This window comes from Azolla caroliniana, unplaced genomic scaffold (genome assembly GCF_043228905.1).
Source record: "Azolla caroliniana isolate FFs.n. ecotype wild unplaced genomic scaffold, voAzoCaro1.0.p SCAF_11, whole genome shotgun sequence".
Classification (NCBI taxonomy): Eukaryota; Viridiplantae; Streptophyta; class Polypodiopsida; order Salviniales; family Salviniaceae; genus Azolla; species Azolla caroliniana.
The window spans coordinates 17,833,050-17,860,294 of NW_028230446.1; the positions used below are offsets into that span (position 1 = coordinate 17,833,050).

Below are 27,245 nucleotides of genomic sequence, written 5' to 3' on the forward strand. Positions count from 1 at the left end.
TGTAAGTGCATATTGGTTTCAACTATATGAAGCAAACACATGTATGAAGTATATATGAAGTAACCTAGTCCCATCTTTCATTCCTTTATCATTTTGTTGCAACTCTTGCCATGTCTTTGAATTAGAGCTATGTAATATTGATCATAAACTTTATGGATATGGTCACAACATTCATCCAATCTTATTTTAATGGATATAATCTCCTTCCAATGCTTTGGCAAGCCACATAGGAAATAGATATTTATTACATGTAATATACATAATTTGATGCACAATTTGTTTATCCATTAAGGAAAGCGCAATGCAAGGAAAAAAGTTTAAACTAATCTAGTAAGTCCTATTTAGGGAGATTATGACCCCATACCTACCCTTTAGATGTTATATAATAATTAAATGCATGTCCATTCTAACTAATCCTACAATTTCAAATGCACTATAACCTTAACTACAAAACTAATGAAAGCCACAACTTCAAAACCTAAGAGAACCATGTCATAATTATCATTCTCCAAGTGAGCACAAAACATATTCAATGCTTTGTCTAGTAAGTAGATAGCTACTCTCCTTGATTTTTAAGTATCAAGTATTTGTCTGGTTTGCCTAGTAGGTAGCTAGCAAATTAGAGTGGTCCCCATACATTGAAGGTTCCATATCCTTTTTCTTATATCAACATGGAGCTTATCCTCCACTTCCACCCTTGAATCACAACTTAGTAGAATATGAACCCTTCTATTGGTCCTTTAAACATGACTTGGGCTTATTTCCCTTTCTTTTCGCACTTTTAGCATATCCCAAGCATGTATGTTGTGGTCTATGATCTCGTCAAACCTTGTTGGGAGAACTTCACTCCATCGTCTCACAAACTTTGGGATTCTTTTGTGAGAAACATTCTCAATATATCTTCTTCTCTATAGACAACTTAATCCCCAAGTTTCTTCATTCGAGTCCAAGGTCACAATGTCATATTGGTCATGGAGAATCTACAAAGCATATGATGTTCAATTCAACATCAACATTGAATTGCTTGCTATCACGAAGAAGCTTAGGATTGTCCTCATAGGATCATTTGGGTTAAGCACTTGTATCAAAGGTTGGATGATGACAAATATATCTAGCACTTCATAGACACACAAGAATCGTTTGTCTCTTGAACTTTCAACATCAGGGCGAAAGACATGAAGGAAAAAGCAAAGTTTTGGCAGAAATGAGGCAGGGATAGACAAGAGCGCCCGCGTGAATAAGAAAGCTCATAGCTTCCTCGTGTGATATTGGATTTCAGAGTTTAAATAGGTGAAGCAAAGCTAACAAAGTATGCTATGATATGGCGTGATAAAATCTGAATTTTGAAATACAGGGCTGCTGACATGAAGGAAAAAATAAAGTTCTGGCACAAATTAGGTAGGGATAGACAAGAGTGACCGCCTAAATCAGAAAGTTCATACCTTCCTCGTATGATATCGGATTTTAGAGTTCAAAATGGAAAATCAAAGCTAAGGAATGCGCAATTGTTGCCAGTTAGCTTCCTTTGGTGAAAGGTGCCACATTCACATTTCGTTGATGGTCTATCCCACCATTTCTCACACAAATTTCATGATTTTGTAGCCAACATCCTATCTTGTGCTTACAACTCCTTGCTCTAATGTTGTGTCAATGTTCATCACTCCCACCTCTAAAAAATGACAACTTTGATACCTTTTTACATTGCACCATCCATTGTTTGCCAATGATCAAGACGGGGAAACAATTTTAAGATTCAATGGAATTTAGTTGAATGGTTTGTCACACGTCGATACGAAAATAGACAAAGGGATTAATTGACATAATAGATTCAATGATAAGACATATAATTTCTTTGAGCTTAATATGTTCTCTTTAGAAAATTGATGTAAGGGCATACAATGGTGTGCTCATACAAACTTCAACGTGTGCAACACAATGGACAAATCCAAGCATAAATGATCATGTGTTTAAAGAGGATGAAACCTAAAATGTTGACTCAAGAGAAGTAAATTCATGCTACAAAGGCATTGCAATCATTTACTACACCATAGTCTAGGATTGTGTAGAATCAAGCTCTACCGTCTCTCATAGGTCAAGAACTTGCATGATTGTATTGACTCACTCCAATTGAAGCCTAGTGGATCAAAGTTGTGGGGGTTGCAACACCAATAAACTCACATGTTGCTATTTTGGTATCTCAAGTGTGAAGGAACTACATCAACTCATTCTCAAACTTAGGGGTGAAACATTTGATGCACTCTTGTGGAGGCCATATTCTAACACAAAATTTGTCTTTACAAATAACTTTCCACAATCCAAGGTTTCAACACAACATTGTCGCCTCAATGCAATAGTGATGAACTAAGATATGTCTTAAATATTCAAGGATATATACATTGAAAGGGATTAAGTGCCACTATACATGGAAAACTGTGGGTCAAACTTATAAACCATATTTGATGATATTTAGCATTTTCTCATTCAGATAAAAATATTATAAGTTATAACCTTTAGGATCATACTTGTAAAGCATAGGAAATAGTAAAAACGATGTTTATAAAGATGGGAATCTTGTGAATGGGCAAAATAATTTGTCTATTGCATTTATGTACTCACATATATTACACAAGCAGGGTATGGAACCTTCTCTTTTCGAATAATAAAAGTCTTAAATGGCCTTTTATTTGTATACATTTGTGATGGTCAAATCTTTATCGAAGTAAGGCTTGATAGAAATTTATCGTGTCGACAACAAAGCTCCGGTGTTCCACGTACAAATTTATTATTCAATAATCAGCTGAAATCTTATTTTTGCAAACATGCAAAATGAGGTAAAGAAGGAGCACGTAAACATGATGAAACCCCCCAAAAATTTGCCTAAGTTAATGATGATGGTGGGTAGTAAATAAAGATGTGGAAAGAAATTAGATCTCTTTGCTTCTCATGTTCATGACCAACTTCATTTTTGTATCTTGGTTAAGTTGTACACTTTATTTTAAATTAAGATTCTTAGGTTGTCACATCTACGTTTGATTACATTAGATAGTGGCTTCTCATTCTTTGTCTTCTTCATAAACTAAATGCCTCTTTTAAAGTATTGTCTTGTATATATTTCATATTGATTGGACAAGTCACGTAGATTATCCACTCCATCTTTAGATACTCCAAAGACTTTTATTTCGTCACTTCTCCAATTGTCAAGTAACAATTCTTCTACCTTTCTCAATTTATAATATAAATAATGTTTGAGAATCTCTTATAAACTTGAGATGGAGTAGCCATCAAAATCTTATTACAACATAATTTTGTAGTTGTAGATTCACCACCTCCTTAACTTCGACAAGTTGAATCATATTTCTTTTGTTTTTCCACCTAATAAGCCGTTCAAGATGAGGTTGTTTATCTATTAGCACTCAATGGAATAATATTGGGCCATTTTATAGGCTTGTGCAACTTTGAGCAAGCTAGTTTCTTTGCTTACGACATTACGTGGACATGGAGAAGGGAATCTTCAAGATGGATTGGTAGAAAGGTCTACACAATCTTAAATTGTAAAACATGGCAAGATGTGTCATGAGGTGAGTACCACAACTCTCAATTAGAAAAGGGTAGTGAATATGGGGCAAGATGAGACACCTTTTAATTAGAGTTCCATAACCTCTAGATTTGTCTAGATGAATGTGTGAGGATTTGAGGGTAAATTATGCATGAAGCTAGGATGAGAAAAATAGGAAAACATTGGAATGAAAGATAAGAATATCAACATTGGGTAGCTTACACATCATAGACAATATAGAAAGAAGATTTCAAGGCTTGGTTACAAGCAAGGACCTTGTTAGAGGTATTGGATGGTGGCCAGAAGATTGATTAATATAGAGCAAACAAGAGAGACATAAGATGTTAAACTAAACTTGATAGATAGATAGATTGTATTACCGTCGTCATCGAAGATTGGGATAAGGTAGAAGAAGTGAACGGATCGAGTAATGGTTTCTTCACGATGGTTGACATTGGCAATGGGAGAAGGATTTTGTGTCGAATGCGTGGATGGCTAAAGGTTATTTACTCTTTAGACTTGGAGATATACTACATATACACATTATGTATTGTAAAGTGAAGTGTGGTCCTAGTGAGTGACAGTCATGGTGTTGGTATTATACTTGATGTGTGCCATGGTCTCACTAGTATTGGTAACCCATGCCTCCAATGGACTCTCCACCAATGCGGGCAGGGGCCCTATGTCGCCATCCCCGTCCACTGGAAGCGTGAGCTCTGGTGGCTTCCATTTGAGCCCGGGTGCCAATGTCCAACAACCTGACAACTTCCATCCGAGCATCACGGTCATCATTGCGATTCTAAGCACCATGTTCGCCCTCACTTTCCTCCTCTTGCTCTATGCCAAGCATTGCAAGCCACCTCAATTCGGTGTCTATGGCAGCTCGCACTTAGCCATCCTTCCTATGGCAGCCACCCATCCCCAAATGGCCAATGATCCCACCCATCCTCTTTTCATGAGCCGCGAGCCCGCTGGCCTCGACCCTTTCGTCATCGAGTCCCTCCCTTCCTTCCTTTTCTCATCGCTCCGAGGGACGAAAGACGGTCTCGAATGCGCGGTTTGCTTATCGAGGTTCGGGAACCACGAGCTTCTCCGCCTGCTTCCGTCGTGCCACCACGCATTCCACACGCATTGTGTCGACACTTGGCTCGTGCACCATTCCACATGCCCGCTCTGCCGCCGCCATGTAGGCCTTGACTCCCTCCTCCTCCTCGAGAGTAGCTTCGGCGGTCTCCGGCCTCCATCAAGCGAACCCCCTTCCCTTCACCAATCGTTCCGCTTCCCATTGGCCGATGCGGTCACAACGGGTAATGGTGATCATGCATTCGAATACTATGTAGAACGCGATCGGGATTTCGATGATTGTGATGTGTCTCGCCTAGGCATAGGGTCATCGAGCCACTTCACGATCGGATCCAGCAACCGCCACATCGCATCAGCCGGGTTGGGATCGAGTCGGCATGGATGGTCAGGCAGCTGGCGGAAAGATCTCCTAATTTGCGGGGGGAGCGGGAGGGCGAGCTCGCGGGTTAACGAGACTTGTCTCGGCGGGAGTATCCGGAAGCTGGCCTGTACAAGCGCAAGTCTAGAGCACCCCATTCATGAGACGATCGTCGAAGATCCCGATCGTATAAATTATCCGCTCGCGGAAGCGGGTGGCCATGTGGTGGGGGAGCCGGACAATGCATTGAGCAAGCATGAAATTCCCATTCCTTTTTGTCATGAGCTTCCACCCCACCTCCAACACATGGATGAGGAGCTGGCAAGACGGCTCGGCCATCGGGTCACAATATCGGAGGGTTTGTGCCAACCACGAAGATGGAGTGATGTTGTTCTGCCATCGCATGGGGTCTCCTACTTCTTCACGCAAAGGGATCGATACTTTGGGGGAAATGGCGGCATCATCGATGGTGACGGTGGTACCCGGGTTTCGAATAATAATAAGGTGATGGACTTGGAGATGGGGGAGACCGAATTCCGGAACAAATTGCCGGCTCCCAGGGTCTGGAACAACATCCAACGACGATGCATGTCGGAAATTCCAGGCTTGCATAGATCAACAAATCGCATAAATGAACGGAGATTTCCGGATGGAGAACAACTAGACATGCATCGACGAAAATGGCTGCAAACAACACGAAGGACCCTAAAATGTCTTGTTGGTCAGCATTGCATGCCCAATCCTTCTCATCTCGAGGATGATCCATCATTTGATGACGATGGCCCGACCGTGAGTATCACAAAAGAGTTAATACGAATGCCACGAAGAATCTTGGATTCGAACCCAAGTTTGCCTTAACAAGTCTAGTTTCTTCCCTAGGGGCACTTTGCCCTCTCGCTGGGACAAAGTTTCATTCATATGCCCATACACATTATTTTAACTTTGGGGATTTCTTTTCCCATACCCAATTCTCTCTCAATTCATACACGCACGTCCCACCACACCGGAAGAGAGAGTTGTACGAATCCATCTCAATTGTTGTGTTTACATGACCTAGTGTCTCCCAATGGATATATGTTTACATGAACTAGTGTCTCCCAATGGATATATGTTTACGTGACTTAGTGTTTCCAAATGGATATATGTTGCACGTTGCTTAGGATTAACCTTGTTTGTCCCAAGCCCACTAAAAATGGACAACTCGTAGTTGTTAAAGATAGTAGGACATGTATATCTACATTTCACTATAGGAAAAGTTTCCATATGATATCATTGAGATTGTTAGTGACCATGTCATATGGATTTGTTTCTTCTTGTTACATATTGTCCTTCATTAATGACAACCATCTGAAAACAAGGTCCAATGCTAGAGTATACCTCCAAAATCTTGACTTTTTTCAATCATTACATTACCTTCTAATGAAGTATGAACATTTGTGCCATTTTATATAACATTTCAAAACATTTTGAGAGTATAAAAAAAAGTAAACCAATCCTCCACATGGGACCTTGTTGATATAAAAGGATTCCTTAATATGAATAAAGCATATAAAAAAACTATTGTGTGAAATGTAAAACATACCATAAACTCTAGATGGCCTAGTAGATGCATGTGCCCACAAATGGAAAAGCCAACACCTTCAAAGTATAAACACTCAACAATTTTGGACTAGTTTAGTTTAGTTTAGTGCCATTGCAATAACAATGCATCAATACATGGATGTAAAGAAATGATAAAACTTCACATATTCTTAATCCTTATTAATAATGAATGGTATTTGAAAATCTCTCATGAATAGAGGCAAAATATGTATTAAAAAATGGTGGTGTACTAAACAAAAATTTTAGGCAACATTTTGGAAGACATGGAAAGGTTAAGCAAAAAGTAAGATCTTAGGAGCCAAGGTCACCCCATGGAAACTCAAAAAAGTGCACAAGAACTATAAGCATTGGAATTTCAAACCGAACAGAAGAGGAAGTCTCATGTTGGAGAAGCGATCAATATTTAACTAGGTATAAGAAGGTTCTTAGTTCGACTAGAAATTAACGAGATGGATGTCGGGTGAATCTAGTTAGTAGTTCCATTATTCAAAACTTTATGGTGGGTGTGTACCCATTGGCTCTATGGATGATAGATTATGTCTTGCTTTTACTCTTAATAGTCATTACATGGTTTTCGGTTACGAAATACATGTATTTTGTGGATCTTGGAAGAGTCATTACAAAGTGAATTGAATTTGTGAATTGTGAATTGATGTCATAAGTTTATATCACCTTAATCCATTCATTATTATAGCTTTCTCAATGCAGTAATTCTTCAATATAGATTTCCCACTTTTCCAAATGATCTCCCATATAGGCTAACTGTTTTTTACGTGAAGTTTTTACAATGTTGTTATTATGTAGCAAGTAGCCAACCAATCATTCATCTCCATAATTTCATTGAAAAAGGATAGATCGAAGACTATTAAATGGAGAAGACGGCTTTAAGAGCTTTGAAATTTATACAACATAAAAAGCACTTTCAACTTTCCCAACATACATTTCTCTTAATGTTTTGATGTTATTTCATAGGAGATTGTTAAATAAGTGAAGATCGCATTGCATACAAGTGTTTGTTTTGCTACTTGACATTATCGATTCGAGCATTTGCCAATGAGTGTGACCTTGAGTTCATCTTAAAAGAATATCCAGATTTTCAAATTTTGACTATGCACACTAGTAATATGCTCTTAGAAAATGGCTTTGCATATGTGCCACAACTTGAGGGTTCTAGCATTCTGTCTTCACTATACGATTTCATATGTTTTTTGTTTAAGTTTATGCTTATGAGACATAGCTTTGAATATTAGTGCACATAATCCAAGGGTTACCCTAGGAATTTGCACGACCCAAAGGTTCAAAAGAATAACATTGTGTTATAAATTTATCTTGATAAAAGTCAAGGAATCAAAACAAAATTGAAGACTCCAAGTGACCCAACTTGAGAAGCTCATTACCGAAACCAACGTCGTAAACCAATTTGAAATATACGGTAATAATAAAGTGCATGCGATAGGAAATTAAAACAAAAACTTTAGACAACATCAAAATATAGTTCACATGGTAAGAGCTAGCCATTGAAACAAAAGGGTGAGAGGCTAAAGATGACAAAAGGAAAGAGTTAAGCCACAATGCATAAATGAATACAAGGAATCGTGTGTTGAATGTGAATACATCGACAAACATTTTTCCGAGCTCTTGAGTTCATGGAAGGTTAAGGACAAGTGTATGCTCAATAGAGAAGTTAATAGTGCATAGCAAATAAAGAGAATGTTGTTTCTATCCAACATGTGGGCTCTTCAAAGCTATATAATGAGCAAGAGCTTAGAGTGGGGAAAGTTTTTGGGAATTGAACACCAAAGCTTTAACTACAAATCAAGCATCAACGGGCAACAAATCATAAGCATGTGTTGGAGGTTTGAGTCTCCAACAACCAAGGTGACTTTGTCGTGGTGGACTTGCCATGCCAAATCAAGGTTCATAATTAATATCCTACTTACCATACTTTCCTTCTCAACCTCTGTAAAAGGTTCAAGTATTTTGGATTCTTTTTCTTCCTACAACTCTTTGTATTAATTTTGTGGGATTTAAAATTGTTTCCCCACCTTGACACTACTATAGAAAAAGGGGGTGTTCGCATCCCCTAAACATGAGCACATCACAATGTTATACTCAATGCATTGTGTCTTGCCAAACGTTGCTTTTAGTTTCCTAAACACATCGCCAAACATTGCAAAAAGAAAAAAGAAAACAATAAATAAATAATAATAAAAGAAAAAAGAGGTTATGCATGTGTACGTTTGTATATACATATTCCTAATTCACATATTAATAGAGAGAAAGAAACAAATAAAAATACCTTGATGGCAAGACTCTGCATGAGTGCAAACATTCATTTTCACGTGGGACCTAGTGAGACATTATTTCATGTAAGCTAAGCAGCCCTCAATTTCCAAAAGCGCTCAATTCAAATGATATCCTTGTGTGAGCTGAAAGACACTATTTTGCTAGTTACTTGTGTTTTTAATACACCTAGCTAAAGTTGTAACTATAAAACTAAAACTAGTTTGTTTCTCCATTATCTATTACTTCATTTCTACATCATATTTCAGTGGAAGTCTGTTTGATATTGGATCAAGATGGTGAGGAAAGTATCATGCGAAAAGAAAACTTCCTAAACATTTTACAAGTTGTAGGATTCAAACCCTCATCTCCAAATTCCCGATTTCCTTACCCTTCCATTGGGTGACACTCAAGCTCCATGTCATGCTCATCCCATATGGAACCAAACCATCTTTAGCCCAACGTGAAACATGGTATGGAATACATAATTTTTTGTGTCTTACTATGTTTGATAGATCAAGATTTTTAAATGCATGAACACTTATTATAATAATATATGTAGGGACTACAGGAAAATAAATGAGTGCACACAAGCCACACTTGACCATTGTCATGCCATTCAAAGTGAGCCACTATCTTCTAATTTGGGAACGGATGTGCCTTATTGGAGCCACACTAAATGTGCATACATTCTTCCTACAGATAAGGAGACAACGACCAATTTATAGTTCAACGTGAAGAATTCACGACCACATATATCAATGTTTCCCACCATTGATTCCTTAACTAAAGTGCACCAACCTTGCTCCAACTTGGACACGCTCCTATTGGCAATGTAGAGCTTCTCTACTTAAAAATACCATAAACTTCCAAAAATATGTATGAACCACAAGTGAATATGGCCTTTGCTTAGCAGAGGAGACCATCTTGCAAATCTCTTTGTTTGGTTGGCATAGGTCATGTTTTTGAGCTCTTGACGATAGTAAGATATTATCATCCTCTCTTTTACTCTTAGCAAATATTATTATCATCATCTCTCTATATATATATATATATGTGCAAGCACAATATGCAATACACGCAGATGTATCCCCTACACATTGTTTTGAAGTCAACAAACAAATTTATGATCATTGAGGATAAATATTGTTTTTTTGTTTTTCAACTCACAACAAATTTACGATAATTGGGCCAATTTACTTCTCTATATGGTGCTTATGAGAAGCACCCCACATTTATATCATAATGACCTAACCATGTCTCTAAACCATCAATTATTATGATCTTACAATGTGAGTTGGGAGTCAGAACTCCTCTCTCAAACAACAATAAAGTTTGTTTACTAAAAAGGCGTTCTAACCTTCCAAACTAGTTTTAATGCACATAGTGTGCTGGAAAAGTAACACTTGCAAGTTGCAACTATTGAATACAAGCACGCAGAGGGAATCATTCTAATCAGTGAAGTTTCAACCAATGTTGAACAATTTGGATCATTTACAAAGCTTATGAATTTGGATTACAAAATCCATCGAACATCAAAGCTAACATATGTACCTTGAGAATTCTCAAAGGTGTTCTCATTTGAAATGTGTATGTATACATGTGTTTGTTAAAACAACAAATTAACATGCATAGCATGTTACATTCATTATTAAACAACTCAGAACTAATTTGAATTTTCTATGACTAATCTCGATGAAAACCAAGTCCTCATACAAATATTCTCAAAACCAATGTGTTGCCTTGGTATTCCTAACCAAGTGACCAATTTCCAAACCATGTCACATGATTCCAACACAATTAACAATAATTTATTTAGACTATCGAATGACAAGGGAGATGTCCATATGAGACCTAATACAAATTTCTCTTCCTCAAGGAAAGCAATTAGAAATGTGGCTTGACAAGCACATATGCTCACATTTCTCACATTTTCCGTGGCCAAAGGTACTCACGCATATGGTATGAAACCGTCCATAGGAATACCTCAAGAGAGTACATGTAGACATGATGGGATTCTTCTACTCAATGGGATGAAGAGGTGTCATGTCCATGGGGTAGCTACCCAAGATCCGTAGGAAAGTGACAAACTCTTGTAACTCGGCCAGAGCATTCTGAGCCTTCGGCTCTGCCATTGACGCCTCAAAGTCTATGTAGAATAAGTACTCGAAATACTTGGCAGTGCCATTGGAAGAGGTTGCTGCATTGGGCGGGGCGGATGAAACGTTGGTAAAGTCGACGAGGCGGAGCGGCCGTTTCCTTTGGGGCCGGCTCTCGATTTTCGTGAGGTTTATGTTCCGGAACGCGAATGCAGACAGGACCTTGAAGAGGGCGCCCGTGGATTCCTCGTGTGCGAACACGATGCTCGTCTTGAAGGGGCGGTCAGTGCGGGGGACGATGGGCTCGCGCGCGAGCATCACGAAACGCGTCACGTTGCTCGGGTCGTCTTGGATGCCTTCAGCCAAGATGTGGAGGCCGTAAATCTGGGCGGCCCGGGCGCTGGCGATGGCCGCAGTGTCCCGGAGGTTTTTGGCGGCAATGAATTGGGCCGCACCCGCAGTGTCATCGACGGCCTCGCGGCTCACGGTGATGAGGCCCAGGCTTGTAAGGGTGTGTTCACACTGGGCCAATGCCTGGGGGTGGCTTATGACGCGCGTGAGGTCACGGATCTCGACTCCCGGGAGGGCCAGGAGGCAGTGGCGCACGGGGAGCTGGACTTCGCCCACGATGTGGAGGCGGTGGCTCAGGAGCAGGTCGTAGTTCCGATGGATGCTCCCACCCAACGAGTTCTCGACGGGCAAGACGGCGCGGTCGGCGAGCCAGAGCTCTACGGATTGGAATGCGACCTCGAATTGGTCGCAAGGGATGGGTTCACATGATCCCCCCCCAGTTCCATTATTGTAGGCTTTACAGGCGGCAGCTTCGCTATAGGCACCGGGGACCCCCTGGTAGGCCACACGGAGGTTGGAGCCGTGCATCGGGGGTGGGGCAAGGTCGGTTATGGTAAGGGCCGCATGAGTCATGTTGTAGAGCTCACCCGGAGATGCCGAGTTGGGGTCAGGAATTGTGGCGACCGGCATCGGCATCGGCATCATCGCGAGGTGTGTGTCCACCCCCATGGTTTCTTTTACCCTACTGGGGTTCAGATCTTGGACACTTGTGCTTGCCATAGATCAGATCCTTGCTTGTTCTTAGCTTTAGCTACCCTCCTCTCCTCTCTGTTTCTCTACTCTGCTTTGTTACTCTGTTCTGGCTCTTCCCTTTCTTCCTTCTTTACACAAACTTAGGGGGGGGGGAGAGAGACAATGAATGGGTCAACTCACTCTTTTTTCTAACCTCCTCCTCCTCCTCCTCCTCCTGCTGCTGCTGCTTCTGTCTTTCTTTCTTTTGCTAGATCTCTTCCTCCTTCCCTTAGCTACTGGTTCATTTGGAGCCTCCTTTATACACACACACACAAATGTCTCTCTGTCTCTGTCTCTGTCTCTCTCTTTCTGTGTATCTATCTATGCCTATTCATTGTGTTATGATAACACGGTTTTCTTGCCATACTTAGCAATATGCCCCCCCCTACATGTCCACTTTCACGCTTGGGATGTCCGGACAACTCAAGGGCCGGCTCGAGAGTATGAAAACCGAAACTGCGAGTTCATCCGATGATAAAAGAGTCGTCGCGAGCATAGGCCGCATCGTTTGTAGACGGAGTGCCGTACCTCTAGCACATCCTCGGAAGTACATATTCCTTTCTCGGATGTTACCCAATATTAGCATCTCAAAGACTCACATTCATATCCTAAGACATTGGACTTAATTGTCGCTCATGATGAGTTTCATTTCGTATTAACCTTTTTCTGCATTTGACCCACCCGACCACTCGTGCGGTGAGAATGGTCAATCTATGCACGCTAGAATGTAACCATTGCTTATTGTAGGTACACCTTCACCTCAATGATCACGACGACACACACATGTATGTTCACACACAAGAATAGGTCAAAAAGGTCCTCCACTTCCTCCTATTTTCTTTGACTAGTCTCCTCCATTAAATTGTTCATAGCAATACACAAATTAGGGAAGCTTTACCAATATATAATATATGTTTATGTATGAGATATATGTTGAATTGCTCTTTGAAAATTGTACCCTGGTCAAGATACCAATATCAAGCTATAATTCAATTAGATATACATTCTCATATGGAATACATATAGCCCTTGCATCGTACAAAAAATAATACTTAAAAATAGTTTCTTGAGGGATTTTTTTTCGTTTCACACCCGGTAAAGCAACTTTTAATTGCAATGATAAAACAAAGGTTGCATATTAAAAAAAAAGATTCGGATGAAATATGACCTGCCCTGTAATTTATTTGTAAGTAATTGCTATGGAAGCTTCCCCAACTAAAAAGAGGCCAAGAAGAAGTCATAATGCACTCTAGAAAAGTAAAACAAGTAACTCTTTTAATGAATTACAAGTACATATGTCACAAGCAACCATCGAGTTCATTCAAATATTTATGAATGTTACGAATGTGTAATGACAATAAACACCAATAAGATGGGAGTCTGGGCGAGATGATATCTTGAGGTCAACATATTCATGTGGATGTGGAAGAGCTGAAGGGAAGAGCAACCATTTACCAACAATAAGCAGTGAAAGGATGAGAGAGTAGATCAGGGTGTCTCAATGCCATGTGTTATCTATCAATATTGTTTGTGACATTCATAGCCTTATCATGGGAAAGAAACTTCAGACATTCTTACCTTAAAATGGTTACCCAACAAAACCAAAGTATGTAGCAAGTAATGGTTTACTGCGATAGACTTTATAAGTTATTTAAATATCATTTTGTTAAAAGTCTTCATCCCATCAGAGTGGCGCAGCGGAAGCGTGGTGGGCCCATAACCCACAGGTCCGAGGATCGAAACCTCGCTCTGATAGTCCTATCTAATATTCTTTTTCCTTTGATTAATTACTAAATTTTTGTCTTTATCTTGTTTCGCATCTTTTACTTTTAATTTGAATAGGATTTGTTTTAATTGTTTCTACCTTTTTCTCGCTCCGAATTGTTCCTTAGTGAATGCCATGATAACAAATCCTATATACAACTTAGTCTATAGGGACTCTTGATCCATTGGTTTCTCACCATCATCTATTTGGTTTTGCAATGATCCATTGGTTTCATGCAATCAACTATTCGGTTTTGTAATGAGCGCCAATCTAAAATCCAAGGATATTGAATGCTTGGAATCAGCTACTTGACATTTCAATGATAATGTCTAGATGTCTCAAGGACTCTAAAACGAGGGGTATGAATCATTCTTTTAATCATTACATACACTGGACTGATTGCAATCGGATAGTTGACGACATTTCAATAACATTGTTACGATGTCAAGCTCAACCATACAACCTTCCATAATAAATGAATGGGAGATACCTTGCATTGAATGAAGTGGATACTATAGATATTCCAATCACTCTCACATCAATATAGATTGGTGCAAGTACACATAGAATGTCCTGAAATAATGATACCATGTCAACATATATTAAGGTCTCTGGATTAATTGAGATGATGCGACATGTTTGTATTATGCCTCATGTTCAAGTTGACATCATTAATGTGGGCATATTGATGATGGATTAACGAGTACTTAGCGATCATTTATTGGGGCTTATTGTCATCTAAATATCTTGATAGTCCCTCAAATTTATATTGGGATTATAATACATGTTGTTAGCTTTCTTGATTCTGTATTGAAAGCAGCCTCTTTCATCATAATCAACCAAGAAACCTTCATTGCAATTAGGTTTGGACTGAACAATTCACACTTGATGTTACTATGCTAGTAGTGCTTTCAAATATATTAACGACACAATGTAAGAAGTTTCAACATTGTAAATAGATAAAGATGCCTCATTAAGGTATTTTACTTGTTGGAATTGATATTTTAACCATGTCTCCTTCAAATCATAAGAAGTAGCAAGAACATACCTGCATATTGAATCCAAACTCAAACACATTATGATGAGCTTAACATTTTTGTATAAAGATTAGTCATCATTTTATGGATGATCATATAATGTAAATGTTAATTTGCACAAAAAAGGGAATAAAATAGAAGACGTACTGGCACAAACCATTCATTACTCATACAAGCTGGTTTCTAAAATTATACAAAAAAGTTCAGCCCAATACCAGCAAAATCAACAGAACTGCTACAAAAGGTCATGGGTTCTAGTCAAGAAATACGATTAATAATGTCGGTTTTTGTTTCTTGTACCCAACGATTCTATCATGTAAACCACAATATAAAACCGGGCAATCTAAAAGATGTTTTTTTTTTGGGTAATTATATGGAAGTTTAAACCTGGCCTGGAAATGGAGCTGATCCTTGTGAGCAAATATATCCAGCAATAATCCCTAAAATAGCACCAGCAGCTACTTGTAGAGGAGTATGGCCAAGCAGTTCTTTTAGTTTCTTCTCACTTATCGGATGCCCTTGGAACAAATCCTCCACTATCATATTGAGTACCTGTTCAAAACAAGTAAACCATGAATCGTACATAAATTTGACCAATTATAAAACTTAAAACAGAGCTCTCAATGGTTGGCTGAAAGTCTTATCTTCATAATCAAGTGTATATTTTATCAAATATAAAACATTGGATATGTCTATATTAACTGAATTATGGGGTAGGGTATGGTCGGGAATTGGTGAGATTGGATGACATTAGAAATCGGCAATGGTTCAGTTTTGGCTTAACCGGTTTGGCCTTGTCCAAACGAAACCGGTTAAGGCTAACCGGTTAAGCCAAGCCGATTAAGCTTTAACTTGGTTTGGTTCGGCTTGAGTCATGCCAAACCGAGCTCAAACCGGTTAAGGAAGCTCAAGCCTACACTGAACCGAACCACGAAACCATTTAAAAACGGTTAACAGTTTGGTTCAGGTTGAGCCAACTAGTTGCCGATTCCTAGATGACATATGAAAGAACAGTAACTTCAACATTAAAAGTCCTTTTTAAAAAAATGCAACATTGTTATGCGCACTCTAGCAGCTGATGTTACCATAAGTAATTTGTAAAAGCCCAGTTTACCACAAACTAAGTTCTGGCACCAAGGAAACACACGGTTAAAATGTCAAATCTAAAATATTGCAAGTTCAAAAACCACAGCATCAATTTGAAATGTAATCATTTTAAAAACCTAAGACAACATCGAAATTCCCAAACTCTTAACGTTTGTTGTGGAATACCAATAGGTACTATTAGGCATTGTGAACGACGGTAGAAAATTAATTTCATAGATAGTGTAAAGAGAGCAAATAATCAGGTGAATTGCACCCTCCACCACAATGAACGTGACCACTACATATATAAAGAGGATGTTGGGCTAGCACACTCTTCACTGCAAGTTGTCTACGTTTTGGATGACAGTTTCTCAGGATGCTAAGAAGTAAGATATAATCATAGTCTTTATTCGCTCAGTATGGAAATGTCTGAATTGGATTTGACATTACAGGAATAAATGTTGTCACAGATACCAAAATCGATCTACCAATTACTAAGATTGCTCTCATTTGCTGCATTTTAAGCCAATTAACTTTTTAGGAGGTGGAAGCTATAGTATAAAGAAATATTTCTTTTGTTTTTATTTCATTACTCGCATTGAAGATCTAATATAAAGCAGTTGTAACCTTTGTCAAATCTCAATAGGCCATTATGATCTTTTAGAGACGTAATATATCTTTCATTTGCGACATACTTATCATATGTAGCATATCTATTTATTGGGCTACTTTGTATGTCCTATTTTGAATATTTATCATGGTTCCTGTGGTGAAGACAAACTCATAGTCAAAGGAAGCGATACGGCAATTTGTAAGAAGTAAAGTCCTTGCCTTAGCTGGAGTGAGAACTCTGGAACATCCAATATTCACAGTACAACATTAATTTACAACATCATTGCCAGTGCTGAAAATCTCAACTTTCAGAAAATAGCCATGATGATGTTCAAAATTCCAGAACAATGTGACAGATACTATCAATCATTTATCACTACGCATTGGCCTGCCTCTCCTACTTTAGTGGATACTCTATCTCATTTTATAGAACTTGAACCTCCTGCATCTTTTCAAAATGAAGCCTTAACTCCTAACCACTTCAGGCCCCTCAATCGATGTTGTGCACTCAGTAGAAAAAACAGCATATTTCAATAAGTTTGAATTTTCAAACAAAAAGAAGGCAGATGAAGCTCACCATAACTATATGCCACTCCGGTTATATGATTGACACCTCATCTGACAGGACATTCTTAGTTGCTAACCTCAATCTTTGCATTCCGAACAAGCTTCTTAGTGGTTACACAGTAGATAGTGGAGCCACGTAATCCATTCATTAGAGATTGGTCTCTTTTATTTCTCCCTCAAGCCATCAGTCAGTTACTGTCAGTAATCAGATCCTCATTACCCGTGTTGGACATATTTCAATTTCTCATTCACCAGAGGATAAAGAGCTAAAACCCTTTAAACTCTCTTTCAATCTGTTACCTGTCTCTTGCTGAGATGTTAACGATACCCAGAGTACTTTTTTGGTGGCTGAAAAGTCACCATCTCCAATGTTGATTCTGTTGCTCTTCAGGCTCACTGCACAGAGGATGGTTTCCTCTAAAGCAAGCAGTAGCATCAATTCCTAAGTCTTGAAGTGTTGGATACCCTCGAGTTAAACTAGCATTACTTTGTGCAAAAAGGAACATCCTAGAGGTTTTTCGGCAGTTTCTTGCTTAGCTTGAGTCTCGTGAATGTGTCCCACCAAAGCAAGATTGACTAATGTGTCACCTTAAATGATTTTTCGTTTGGAGAAATCCAAGTGGAGAAACATTAGAATTATTAATGGGTTTATTGTTAGGATTTGAAACATCATCAAAGGATATAACTGCTTACAACTCAATAAACTGAGCATTGGGATCAGAAAGTCGAAAAGCCTTCAGATTCTGCACAGTAGCTGGCTTTAAAGTTAGCTTTGAGACTCTGGTGGCAAAATCCAAGCGGCGAAACATTAGAATTTTTATTTGGTTATTGTTAGGATTTGAAACATCGGGCATATTCATATTGAAAAGTTTCATCAAAGGACATAACAGTTTACACCCCAATTGACCAAGCATTGGGATTAGAAAGGCGAAAAGCCTTCAAATTCTGTACAGTGACCGGTTTAAAGGTTAGTTAAGCTTCTCATGATGCTCCCCAGATTGTGGGTGCTCATGGAAAACTAATGGTTCTGACCATACTAGACTTGAAAGGTGTTGAATTTTTTATGGGGTTGGCATTGATTCCAGATGTGTACAGATGTAGACAAACTTCAACCCAAAACTACTGCTGCAAGGCATGAGAAAGAATATCAAAGACCATTTTAAGAATCATAGTTTATTTGGTTCTGCTATATCAAGTTGAGATGGGAGTATACAGAATGGTATGGTGTCTTTGGATGCCTTAACAGGTAAAAAAGAGAATATGTTCATGAAGTTGAGGTTGCCCCATCAATTGATACAGAGTTGTCTCACTTTCCAAACCTTTTCAGCTTCAGTCACTGTTATCCATGAGAAAAAATTTCAAATGCCTCAGGTTTGTGATGAAGAGAGAATATCCAACATAACTGACTCATGTCAGCTACAACCACAAAGGTAAAGAGGTTTGTCAAAAAGACATAGTGCACATCAGTCCACAAAGATCTGCATGAACAAGAGCTAGAGGGTTCAATGCAATAGAGGGGCAGCTTTTAAAAATAGACACTGGTGTTGTTCCCAACTGACAAACATGACAGATGATAGGGGAAGGTTGAGAAAGCAGGCGACCCCCTAGCACACGATTTTAGGAAGCTAGTGACAAAGAATCTTGGTCCAATCAACCAATGCAAGCATATCAATCATATAGTCATGCTGTTAAAAGAATAAATTCATAGATATTTGGTGGATCATTGAGCATAAATTCACATTGATGACTTTTGAGAAATACAAAACCCATCTTGCTGCAAAATGTGATGCTAAGCATCCCGCACTGGATTGTGAATGAAACCTACATACCCGATAATCAACCACAATCCAGACAGTCCATGCCATTGGCAGCCATTGTGGGTGCTCTCTCTTGGCAGATGGATGTAAAGAGCACCTTCCCCACCTGGTTTTTCTGTTGAACATGAGGTTTATGTATACCAGTCACCTGTTTTTTCTTGTCAGACGTTAGATGCTTTTCTCCTTTGCATTGGCATGCAAGGAACCACAGCTGATTCTAATTGATACGTTCTACAACATTCATCATATTTACAGGTTTATGGACAGAAATATTCATTTTGCCATGCAATTGTCTTCCTTTGAAATGACAGAAGAATTACAATTTTCTCATTTTAAGGTGACTAAATATCACAAGGCACCATCATCTTCTGAACAACCATTCCATATGACTAATTGACTTAAAGTTTCCATTCTTTCTGACCACGAGGTCATCACTCCCCGCAGACATGATCTGTCTGCACCAGTCAAGTGGGAGCTCTATCATCAGCAAGTTGACTGCCTAGTCTGCCTTACGTGCTCCCAGCCAAACATCTCCTACACTGTCAGCTTACTGAAATCCTTTACTGCCTAGCCTCAAAAAGATGCGCAACGCACATTGTCTTATATATCAGGCACGTTCACATCAGTACACTCTCACTGGACAGTGCAATTCTCATCGGGTCAAAATTTCTTACTCTCATTGCTCACCTACTGACAGTTGTCGCTCACCTCGGTCCAGATCCTATATCATGGAGCAGCACATGCCAGCCTATAGTTTCTATTTTATCCCTAGAAGCTAAACACCGAGCAGCTTGTTATGCATCCTGTGAGGCAATTTGGCTACGATGGCTACTAAACAATGACCTTACAGGCTCATGTTCAACTTCTCCCAGTTCGTGAACATCCCTACTGCTGAGAGGGCATGTTAACAAACTTACTGATTATCTTACCTTCACAATAACCGAATCTTCATTAATTGACCATATAAGTGATCAAATAGCACATGACTGTTTGAGAAGAGGTTGATCAAGGGCGTTTGGTGAAATAACAGTAAAACTTGAAGGACATTTGGTGATTTAAAGAAAATTTGGGGAGTAATCTGGTGATTTTCCCTCAAAATGAACAACGAAAAACTAGGAGCTTAAAAAACACATACCTCAGCTTGCATACCAGCATGTCTTCTCACACCAGTGGCATCATACATCACGATGAGGCTAAAACCGAGGCATACTGGGAACAGGGCATCACCAATACCATGGCAAATCGCCACAGACGTTGTAAGAGCAACACATAGGGCTGAATGTGAAGAGGGCATCCCTCCTGACCCGAGAGCCATCTTCCAATCCCATCTCTTTTCAACAAAAAATGTGGTGAAAACCTTCAAGACTTGTGCTATTGCCCATGCCATCAGCCCTGACATAAAAGTTGGATTGGCACATAGTGATGCTATCACAGGGCTTATTTGATCTTTTGCAATTGCTTTTGTACTTAGCAATGCCATAGCTAGGCCCCCTTGCTCTGAGAAATAGGTTGAAATCTGTCTTCTTGTTCCTTTTCCGCCATTCATCTCATTGCATAGCTCATCAAAGTCATTGCTGTTTTGCAACATTGAGTCATTTCTGGCAAAATGGTCATGGATGGGTTTTGTCTTGTCTCTGAAGCTGTATTGATGCCAAAGTGAAGTTAAATGTGAAAAGCTCATAGCAAGGATAGCCATAGATGAAGAAAGCTTTGATGAAATTAGACTCCGGAAGCTTAGGAGGAACAGAGGAGGAGAGGGTCCATATCTTATGTGAGAATAAATGATGGGTTTGTAGCGGATTAACTTGTGGTGTTGTGCACACCACTGATGATGGTGGGTGGTCTTTCCTCTGATTCTGCAAGGATTGAGTGAGTGAGAAATGGAAGAGGAACAGAGGAGGGCCATTAATAGAGAGGGATACAAAGAGAAAACAGAGGAGGAAGATGGATTTATCTACAGAGATAAACGAGAGTGGGAATAGGAGGAGGGTTTAGGAGCCATCTCTGCTCACCAGAGATAGAGACTGTGAAGCCAAAGAGGCAGTTTGTTTATTTGGTCATCACTACTACTATCATGTAGTATAGACGTGTTAGATCTCTACCCAAAACATGGATGGACTCTGATGGCCAATCCATGTAGATCTGCCTGCTTGCCTTAGGTCTTTTGGGTGCCCATTTCACACTTTGGGTGCCCATGGCTTGCCGATGCTTGCCAACCATTGGCTCCATCTTGTCCTCGCCCTGCCTTGCCCTGTGATGGTCAATCCATGTAAATCTGCCTGCATGCCTTAGGTCTTTTGGGTGCCCATTTCACACTTTGGGTGCCCATGGCTTGCTGATGCTTGCCAACCATTGGCTCCATCTTGTCCTCGCCCTGGCCTGGCCTGCCTATATGTAATACATTCACCGAATCGGCCCCTGATGCTACCCCTTCACTCGAGAGCTTTCGTCTCCTCGCATATCGACTGCCTCTGTGATCCACGAGCCAGTCAATGGCATTCCCACCCCACCCATGTCGACAACATCTTGGCCATGTGATAAGAAATTCCTTGATGTGCCCTTTGTTCGCATTGATTGCCCTCTTCAATCTTGTGTGTAAACGCCCTCCCTCCCCATTTTCGTTTTTCTACATGTGTGTCGACCAAAGCTCAAACCGAAGACCTTTATTTGAAATAAGGAATATACCAAAAGATTAGGTCTGGATGATAAAAGAAAGATTAAACCAAAAGATTTGTGTGACCTTGTGATCAAACTCTAATAATACATGCTCAGTAAGATCAAATTTCTGACAACAGGCAATTCAAAGTGATTTTAATGTGAAAGGTAAGATATGAGAATTTTGTGGGAAATTAGAGAGAAATTGGAAGGTGTGTGAAATGTGAGATGGGATATCTCCCTAGTCTTCCCCAACTTGGAATGTTATTTGAGTTGGGCATGTAATCAAGGGATGTGGATGGAGATACTTGCTTGAAACTTTGATTTGATAAGAGGAAATGTTAGATTCAAATCACAATTGACTTTTGATGTTGGATTTTAAAGATTTTGTCTACAAGTTCAATAATCTCACTTGTGTGCTATAACAAACTTTAATCAATGTAAAACTATTTATTAATCTAAGGAAAGACGATCATGATCATTTTGATTGTTGGCTATATGGGAATGTGAGTTCAAACCCCCAATATCTTGGACTCTCCTTACATCCTTATTACATTTTCAAAACTATGTAGCTTCTTCGTGACCATCTCATAAGCAGTTCTCAATGGCTGACTAATTCAGGTGAAATTTTTGACAAATATCTTCCTGACGAAGAGTGCATGATCATAGAAAGTTCACGTTAAGTTGATAAGAGTGACATGCATACAAAGAGACCATGACAATGGAGTATTTAAGGTGAGCACTGCCTATCAATCAGGTCATAATAATTGTTTTCACAAACAAAATCCATATAGGTCATAAGAATTGGAGAGCCCATTTCTTTGTCCAATCACAATGTCCATAATGCCCATAAATTGCAGTGACAAATCCATTTCTCACCCACACAGCCAGGCAATTGGTAAGATAAATGCTTTTCAAAGACCATACAAATGTAGGAATTTGGGGGCAATGACAGCACGTTTCATTTACTTAATGAAAACTGTGGTGGAAGATTAAACATATAAATGAGACTGTTTGTGTGAGACTCAGTCGGAATTTTTAAATGTGAGATTAGAAGTTATAGCCACCTATTCCCTCTCATGTAAATGAGGGATGGAAAAGTGCTGTAAAGGAGGGACGATATTATTAGGTGTTACCCCTACCTCTCACATTCTTGGGCCATCTCTGATGTTATCTTTACTATCTCAATTTGATCCATTTCTCACTAGGGTATTTGAGATTTGTTTGTTCACCAGCACCTTCATTCATATACATATACATATACATAGACATATACATATACATATATATGGTGGCATGCTTACATAGAATAAATTAGGTTTTAACATAAACTCTTAGCACAAAAACTTGAGGTTCTTTCCGATGTGTGGCATTTGATCTCGCAATCCACTCCCTTGAAAACAACACCTGAATGTTTGATAGTTACATTTGATACGTTTTTACTTCACATGAGCAGGGATAAGGGTTAAAGACAAAAGATCATGAGTGAACTTGCTGAAGTAAGACAAATCATCATGTTCTTCTGCATATTTTTAGTTCACAAACAAATAGTCTTCTAGCCAGGCTATCAAGACGGTGAGAATGCCCCACTGCTCGAACATGAATATGGACTCAACCTCATACTCTCTGCTGACATTGGACTAGCTTTTAAGCTTTGTAATCGATTCTTGATGTCACAAAGTTCGTATTTTGGATTTTCGTTACCATGTTCACATGAAACAATAGGAGAATCTGAATATCCAGAATTCCGCTTTTCAGCACCACGGCTAAAAACCTGCATCAGCTCAACACTATCTTCTCTATAGTCGGGGCTATCAATATTCCAGCTACTCGTTCTAGGAGATGCTTTGCTTCCAACCTCGCTACAAGCCTCCTCTCCAACCTCACTACCTTCTAAATCTCTTACTATACTCATGCTATGCTCCGAGCTAGCAATACTGCTGGTTGTCACTGGGGAATATCCTTGACGAATAACACGCGCATTTGAAGATCGAGTGCTGTAGAGTGCCAATGATGCTGTGTTTGATACTAGGGTTCGGCCATTCGTCGCACTTTGCCGAATATCCTGCACATAATGAAAACATGGTTCTTTATATGACAAATACTCTCTGGTATCAGGGGTTATATGTATTCATGCCCTTATCCCTGATGTGTTCATAGTACACATTTATTTACAATACAATCATATACTAACTGGTATTTTATGTATTTACACTAATTAGACAAATATGTGCACGATGCACATAAATCTACACTAGCATTAGTAAACTCATGTTATGTATTCACAAGGTTTACACTTGTCAAAGACATCCACAATGCACAACAATCTACAATAGTATCAAACAATAATGTACTCACAAGTTTTAAGTTTTAAGTTTTAAGTTTTAATGCACATCATTCTAGATTCTACACTTGTATGAAATAGTAAGCTCCTATCATTTATGCATGATTTGTTTAGACTTAATATTAATAAAACACATTATTATTAATTTTACCATCTGCCGAAGTGCCATGTCAATCGACTTCCTTGGTAAATAATTCTTCCCTAAGAAAGAATTGGCTTTGAGAGTTGGCGTTGTTGGCTTGACACCACATTTCAATTGCAATGCTGGTAATTCTCCAGAGGACGTAGCCGATGCTACAACACATCTAGATTGTGACATTCTATCAATCATCTTGGTACTTCTACCACCAACCGTGCCATTAAAGTTGGAATCACTACTCCTTCCGTTCCTTGAGAGGGTTCTCTCAGGTGTTGAAGTCCGTCCTCTTGAGATGCTAGGAGAGCAAGATTGTCTTCTAGATCTATCTGGAACTAATTCACTAGTTTTCAATGAGGCTGTTGAACAAAAAGATGGAGATGAGCCCCTAGATGGTGAAGATGAAGTCATGGGCCTAGATGACAAATTCCTTGGCTTAGAAGACCCAGTCATAGTATTATTAGAAATAGATGACATTAATGATAGTGTTCCCCGCCTCAAAGGACCCAAAGATGGTGAAGAGAATGATCCCGGCCTCGAAGAGCTTAATGATGGTGATGATAACATTGTTGGCTTCATTGAATCCATGGGAGCTTGCACAATAGGCCTTGCAGACCCAACAGAGGCACCTCTAGAATTGGAGATCGATCGAGCAGGAAGTGTTGTCCTTAAATTTGGTGGTGGCTCCAGGGAAAATCCTGGCATTGCCGATGATTTCCAAGTCTGTGTTCTAGTTGTAGGGGAGCTTCCACGTGTTGCCTGTGCACTTCTAAAAGTTGATGAACTTGCTTTGCTAGCTGAAGCAGATCGACCAGGTGCTACTTGCCCTTGAGAAAATGTGGGAGTAGAGGATCTTCGAAGTGGAGTGGTCGATCGAGATGAAATTGCCGATCTTGTTGATGTAGGTGAAATAGTACTAGACCTAGCTATGCCATTGCTGATCTTGTTTGTTGATGAGATCATTGGTCTGCTTGTAGGCGTTGATGGTCGAGAAGCCGGTCTAGCAGCTGGAGGTGGAGCTGACGGAGCAAGAGATGACCGTCTATTTGGTGCATTTGCTGAACTACGCATGTTACCACGGGTCATTCTCGAAGCCGCATCAAACCTTGATGTTGTGGATAATCCTCTAGATTGCTAATAAAAATAACAACAGACATCTAACAAATTAATCTTACCTATTTGATATTGTTAGACTAACTACCTAATTAAACAATATGTTATGCAGAAAAGACTGTGTTTTCCAAACTTAAGGTTGTGGTTTCAAACATTGAGCTGCGGGTTTCATGTGGGCTCATGCAAAAAATTTCCTTTATAATGAGTTTACAGATTTAATTTATTACCCAACGGTACATGTATAGTACTGACTTGTGTTTTGCAATCTTAAGTATATGGTATCGCCTTATATTCATACATTTATGATACTGGCTTTTATTTTCCAACCTTAAGGTTGTGGTTTCAAGCATCGAGCAATGAGCCTCGTGTAGGGTTCCTGTTTAGTTTGAGGTCATGCAAAAATCATCCGTTAAAAAATGTATTTACGAATTCACTTTCCATAACCCAAGGTTTGAAATGATTAGCATTGCCTCTTGAAAGGAAGTTCCAACAAAAGAACCTCACACAAGATTATGTAATGTACCATCAATAAGCCATCTAGGGGTTTCGAATGATGTAAAATGCCAATATATCTCGATGCTAAAAGACACAAATATTAGTATTTAAGCATTTACTTATCGACTTACTTGGTTTGTTTTCATTGTTGCAAGAGATTTCACAAGGTTAGGAAACCCTTTCTCAGATGAAACATAGCCAGAATCAATGACTGGCTCATTCTCTGGCCCAGCAATAACTAAAGGTGTACCAGGTGGAGTCAAAAGCCTATAAAGAATGAATATACCAGGCAAAGTTACCAAATTTACTTCAACACCATGAATTCCTTCCATCATATGTTACTGTTTTCACAGCTTACCAGTCATAGTCATTTTTACCCATATCTGAAGCTAGAAGCTCCTCACCCGATGTCCGGCCTCGATAAACAGAGCCAGTTGAGGTTGCCATTCTGTATAATGATGTATTTGATATCCTTGCTGTTCCAGAGAAGGAAAATCTTCAGATAATTAAAAAATAAATAAACATAAACATACATGAACATTGAGAATATATATACACACAAATGTACATTGACAATATATACACAGATATACATTGCATGTACATATACATACTCATGCATTACATACATATACAGAGTTGAAGACAGATTATAAGGTTTACGAAATTGTAGGTGTTTTTTCTTTCCTCGTGTTAGATGTGCAATCATGATCGATGATATAAGTCAGAGGGATCATACAAGGTTCACATTTGAACACAGAATGAATTGAAGAACATCAAAAAGAGGAACAAAGGCACATATTGTTTTACCTACCGTTTACAAGGAAATCAGAGAGGAATGGAAGACTAATCATTCTCTACGTAGAACTTGGTTCAACTATGATGTAAACCAAATAGAATCAAAGGATTAAAAAAACAAGAGGGAGAAACACATTCATCTTCAGTTCGCTTTAATCTTGTTACAAAATAAAAACAGGGGGAAATGCAAGCGTTTTTTGGTCCCCTACCTATACTTCCACAAGTTTCATTGACAATTTCACTTTTCGTTCTGAAAACCTTGGGCAAAATGAGAACGAAGTTTTTTACCTGAATTGAAGTATGGATCTGTGTTGTTATGATTGTGATTAATGTCGGAATGGATTACAGGACGATCTCTCCGCTGCATTCCATGGAAAAGAGCCAAATCATCTTCTCTCTCACCTCTTATCAAAGAAGCCATTGATTTTTATTTTTATTTTTCCTTTTTCCGTCTTTCCCCGTCCTTCCTTCTTAGTTTGTTTCTTCTACTAGAACAAGAGAAGTGGATTAGTTAAGCTTCAACCTGCCATAGCTGAGACAGGGGCAGGGGCAGGGGCAGAGGCAGGGAGAGAAAGGGGAGGGAATGAAGGGAAAGAATGCTCTGCTCTAGAGAGAGGAATGGTGTGGTTGTGGGTGGAGCGTGCTCTGTTCTAGAGAGAGAGTGCTCTGTTCTAGAGAGAGAGTGCTCTGTTTCTACATTGGAAGGAAAACGCAGAGAGAGAGAGAGAGAGAGAGCGGGAGGCGGGGATCTGCGAG

At 39.3% G+C, this 27,245-nt stretch overlaps 3 protein-coding genes, 1 non-coding gene and 1 pseudogene across 5 annotated transcripts; 2 read left to right on the top strand and 3 right to left on the bottom strand.

Moving 5' to 3' along the window:
- Nucleotides 1–3,284: 3,284 nt before the first annotated feature.
- Nucleotides 3,285–6,226, top strand: LOC147858194 (uncharacterized). Its single transcript, XM_087326834.1, has one exon. The coding sequence runs from the start codon at nt 4,143–4,145 to the stop codon at nt 5,853–5,855; it is 1,713 nt and encodes a 570-aa protein (XP_087182960.1). The 5' UTR covers nt 3,285–4,142; the 3' UTR covers nt 5,856–6,226.
- A 4,445-nt stretch (nt 6,227–10,671) lies between these two features.
- Nucleotides 10,672–12,255, bottom strand: LOC147858195 (arogenate dehydratase/prephenate dehydratase 6, chloroplastic pseudogene; annotated as a pseudogene).
- Nucleotides 12,256–13,747: 1,492 nt separating this feature from the next.
- On the top strand, nt 13,748–13,819 carry TRNAM-CAU (transfer RNA methionine (anticodon CAU)). The gene has a single exon. It is a non-coding gene; the product is annotated as a tRNA-Met (tRNA).
- A 1,194-nt stretch (nt 13,820–15,013) lies between these two features.
- LOC147858197 (uncharacterized) lies at nt 15,014–20,988 on the bottom strand. 2 transcript variants are annotated; one of them, XM_087327387.1, is made up of 3 exons: nt 20,084–20,988; nt 18,961–19,096; nt 15,280–15,418 (listed from the first exon to the last, which is right to left on the bottom strand). In XM_087327387.1, the coding sequence occupies exons 1-2, from the start codon at nt 20,852–20,854 to the stop codon at nt 18,968–18,970; spliced, it is 900 nt and encodes a 299-aa protein (XP_087183513.1). In that variant the 5' UTR covers nt 20,855–20,988; the 3' UTR covers nt 15,280–15,418; nt 18,961–18,967. The 2 variants fall into 2 exon arrangements, with proteins under 2 accessions (XP_087183512.1, XP_087183513.1); XM_087327386.1 differs by lacking the exon at nt 18,961–19,096 and having other exon boundaries at nt 15,014–15,418; nt 20,084–20,976.
- Nucleotides 20,989–22,903: 1,915 nt separating this feature from the next.
- Nucleotides 22,904–26,945, bottom strand: LOC147858198 (uncharacterized). Its single transcript, XM_087327672.1, has 5 exons — nt 26,778–26,945; nt 26,050–26,167; nt 25,823–25,958; nt 24,099–25,217; nt 22,904–23,668 (listed from the first exon to the last, which is right to left on the bottom strand). Exons 1-5 carry the CDS (start codon nt 26,908–26,910, stop codon nt 23,171–23,173), a joined length of 2,004 nt encoding a protein of 667 aa, XP_087183798.1. The 5' UTR covers nt 26,911–26,945; the 3' UTR covers nt 22,904–23,170.
- Between the last annotated feature and the right edge of the window lie 300 nt (nt 26,946–27,245).